The sequence below is a fragment of the Acanthisitta chloris genome, unplaced genomic scaffold, assembly GCF_000695815.1.
Source record: "Acanthisitta chloris isolate BGI_N310 unplaced genomic scaffold, ASM69581v1 scaffold2195, whole genome shotgun sequence".
NCBI classification, from domain to species: domain Eukaryota; kingdom Metazoa; phylum Chordata; class Aves; order Passeriformes; family Acanthisittidae; genus Acanthisitta; species Acanthisitta chloris.
The window spans coordinates 10,290-13,695 of record NW_008672946.1 but is presented as its reverse complement, the minus strand read 5'-3'; the positions used below and the strand labels follow the sequence as shown (position 1 = coordinate 13,695).

General features: G+C 49.1%; 1 protein-coding gene across 1 annotated transcript; it reads right to left on the bottom strand.

Annotated features, from left to right (window-relative positions):
- Positions 1-2,805: 2,805 nt before the first annotated feature.
- Positions 2,806-3,013, bottom strand: LOC103802242 (histone H3.v1-like; the record flags this gene model as incomplete). Its single annotated transcript, XM_009074693.1, has 1 exon — positions 2,806-3,013. A coding segment is annotated over one exon (208 nt), but the record flags the coding sequence as incomplete, so codon positions are not given.
- Positions 3,014-3,406: the final 393 nt, after the last annotated feature.

Here is a 3,406-nt window from a genome sequence, read left to right as displayed (position 1 = left end):
AGGGGCCAATGGGGAGGGGCCAATGGGCACCCTAAGGGTCCCCTAAGTGTCCACCCTGAGGCCAAAATGGCCACTGGTCTTGAGGTTCTTCACCTCCTCTTGAGGTTCTTCACCTCCTTTGGATCTTCTTCACCTCCTCTTGAGCTTCTTCACTTCCTCTTGAGGTCCTTCACCTCCTGTTGAGGTTCTTCATTTCCCCTTGAATTTTCTCCTTCGGAGCTTCTTCTCTTGAGGTTCTTCACCTCCTTTGTACCTTCTTCTTTTGGAGCTTCTTCTCTTTCTTTTGGAGATTCTTCTCTTCCTTTTGGACCTTCTTCTCCTCCTTTTGAAGCTTTTCGTCCTCTTGAGGTTCTTCACCTCCTTTTGGAGCTTCTCCTCCTTTGGAGCTTCTTCTCTTGATGTTCTTCTCCTCCTTATGAGCTTCTTCTCCTCCTCTTGAGGTTCTTCACCTCCTTTTGGAGCTTCTCCTCCTTTGGAGCTTCTTCTCTTGATGTTCTTCTCCTCCTTATGAGCTTCTTCTCCTCCTCTTGAGGTTCTTCACCTCCTTTTGGAGCTTCTCCTCCTTTGGAGCTTCTTCTCTTGATGTTCTTCTCCTCCTTATGAGCTTCTTCTCCTCCTCTTGAGGTTCTTCACCTCCTTTTGGAGCTTCTCCTCCTTTGGAGCTTCTTCTCTTGATGTTCTTCTCCTCCTTATGAGCTTCTTCTCCTCCTCTTGAGGTTCTTCACCTCCTTTTGGAGCTTCTCCTCCTTTGGAGCTTCTTCTCTTGATGTTCTTCTCCTCCTTATGAGCTTCTTCTCCTCCTCTTGAGGTTCTTCACCTCCTTTTGGAGCTTCTCCTCCTTTGGAGCTTCTTCTCTTGATGTTCTTCTCCTCCTTATGAGCTTCTTCTCCTCCTCTTGAGGTTCTTCACCTCCTTTTGGAGCTTCTCCTCCTTTGGAGCTTCTTCTCTTGAGGTTCTTCACCTCCTTTGGTACTTCACCTCCTCTTGAGGTTCTTCATCTCCTCCTGGACCTTCTTCTCCTTTTGGAGCTTCTCCTCCTTTTGGAGCTTCTCCTCCTCCTCTTGATGTTCTTGACCTCCTTTTGGAGCTTCTCCTCCTTTGGAGCTTCTTATCTTGAGGTTCTTCTCCTCCTTGTGAGCTTCTTCACCACCTTTTGAGGTTCTTCACTTCCTCTTGGATCTTCTCCTTTGGAGCTTCTTCTCTTGAGGTTCTTCTCCTCCTTATGAGCTTCTTCACCTCCTCTTGAGGTTCTTCACCTCCTTTTGAAGCTTCTTCTTTTCCTCTTGAGTTTCTTCTCCTTTTGGATCTTCTCCTCCTTTTGAGGTTCTTCACCTCCTTTTGAGCGTCTTCTCTTGAGGTTCTTCACCTCCTTTTGAACCTTCTTCTTCTCCTGAGGTTCTTCACCTCCTCTTGGATCTTCTCCTTTGGAGCTTCTTCTCTTGAGGTTCTTCACCTCCTCTTGAGGTTCTTCACCTCCTTTTGAAGCTTCTTCTTTTCCTCTTGAGCTTCTCCTCCTCTTGGACCTTCTTCACCTCCTTTTGAGCGTCTTCTCTTGAGGTTCTTCACCTCCTTTTGAACCTTCTTCTTCTCCTGAGGTTCTTCACCTCCTCTTGGATCTTCTCCTTTGGAGCTTCTTCTCTTGAGGTTCTTCACCTCCTCTTGAGGTTCTTCACCTCCTTTTGAAGCTTCTTCTTTTCCTCTTGAGCTTCTCCTCCTCTTGGACCTTCTCCTCCTCTTGAGGTTCTTCACCTCCTTTTGAACCTTCTTCTTCTCCTGAGGTTCTTCACCTCCTCTTGGATCTTCTCCTTTGGAGCTTCTTCTCTTGAGGTTATTCTCCTTCTCTTGAGGTTCTTCACCTCCTCTTGAGGTTCTTCTTCTCCTTTTGGACTTTCTCCTCCTCCTCTTGGATCTTCTCCTCCTCCTCTTGAGCTTCTCCACCTCCTTTTGAAGCTTCTCCTTTTGGACCTTCTCCTTTTGGACCTTCTCCTCCTTTTGGACCTTCTCCTCTTGGACCTTTTTCTCCTCCTCTTGAACCTTCTCCTCCTCCTCCTCCTCTTGAGGTTCTTCTTTTGATCTTCTCCTTTAGAGTTTCTTCACCTCCTTTTGAGGTCCTTCCTCTTGGACCTTCTTCTCTTTTTGGACCTTCCTCACCTCCTCTTGAGGTTCTTCACCTGCTCTTGAGGTTCTTCTCTTGAGCTTCTTCTTCTCTTGAGGTTCTTCACTTCCTATGGAGCTTCTTCTTCTCCCTTTGAAGCTTCCTCTCCTCTTGGACGTTCTTCTCCTTTTGGAACTTCTCCTTTTGGACTTCTCCTCCTCCTCTTGAGGTTCTTCTCCTTTTGGTTCTTCTCCTCTTGAGGTTCTCCTCCTCCTCTTGGCCCTTCTCCTCTTGCCTCCCCCAGTTTCTCCTGTCCCACCCTCAGGAGGTTCCTCCTTCCCCGTTGGGTTGTCCCAGAGCCTTCAGCCTTGGCTGTGGTGACCTCAGCAGAAGACGAGGCAACGTCCATGACACTTGGAGCTTCTTCCTCTTTCCTGGAAAGTCACGTAGGGGGAAGGGCCAAGGCAAGAGGAAGAGGAGTAGGCCGAAGGTGGAGATGGAGCTGGAGAGACTCGGCATGGGGCTAGGTCAGTGCTGGAGCCTTTGGCCTTAGCTTCCTCCTCCTTCTCATCCTTCTCCTTCTTCTTCATCCTTCTCCTCATCCTTCTCTTCCTCCTCCTTGTCCTCCTTCTCTTCATCCTCCATGTCCTCCTCCTTGTCCTTCTCCTCCTCTTCATCCTCCTCCTCCTTCTCCTCCTTGTCTTCTTCACCCTTCTCCTTGTTCTTCTCCTCCTCTTTCTCCTCCTCCTTGTCCTCCTTCTCTTCATTCTCCTCCTCATCCTTCTCCTCCTCTTCCTCCACCTCCTCCTTGTCCTTCTTCTCTTCATCCTCCTCCTCCTCCTCCTCCTTGTCTTCTTCACCCTTCTCCTTGTCCTTCTCCTTCTCCTTGGCATTCGCCTTCTCTTCATCCTCCTCCTCATACTTCTCATTGTCCTTCTCCTCCTCCTCTTCTTCCTCCTCCTCATCCTTCACCTTGTCCTCCTCCTCTTCTTCCTCCTCCTCATCCTCCTTCTCCTCCTCCTCCTCCTCCTCCTCGTCCTTCTCCTCTTCATCCTCCTCCTCCTCCTTTTCCTTGTCCTTCTCCTCCCCCTGCTCCTTGTCCTCTTCATCCTTGTCCTTATCCTTCTCCTCCTTCTCTTCCTCCTCCTTCTTGTCCTTCTTCTCTTCATCCTCTTCCTCCTTGTCCTTCTCTTCATCCTCCTCCTTATCCTTCACCTCCTTGTCCTCTTCCTCCTCCTCCTTGTCCTTCTCCTCCTCAGTGTCCTTCATCTTCATCTTCCTCCTTGTCCTTGACCTCCTTCTCCTCCTCCT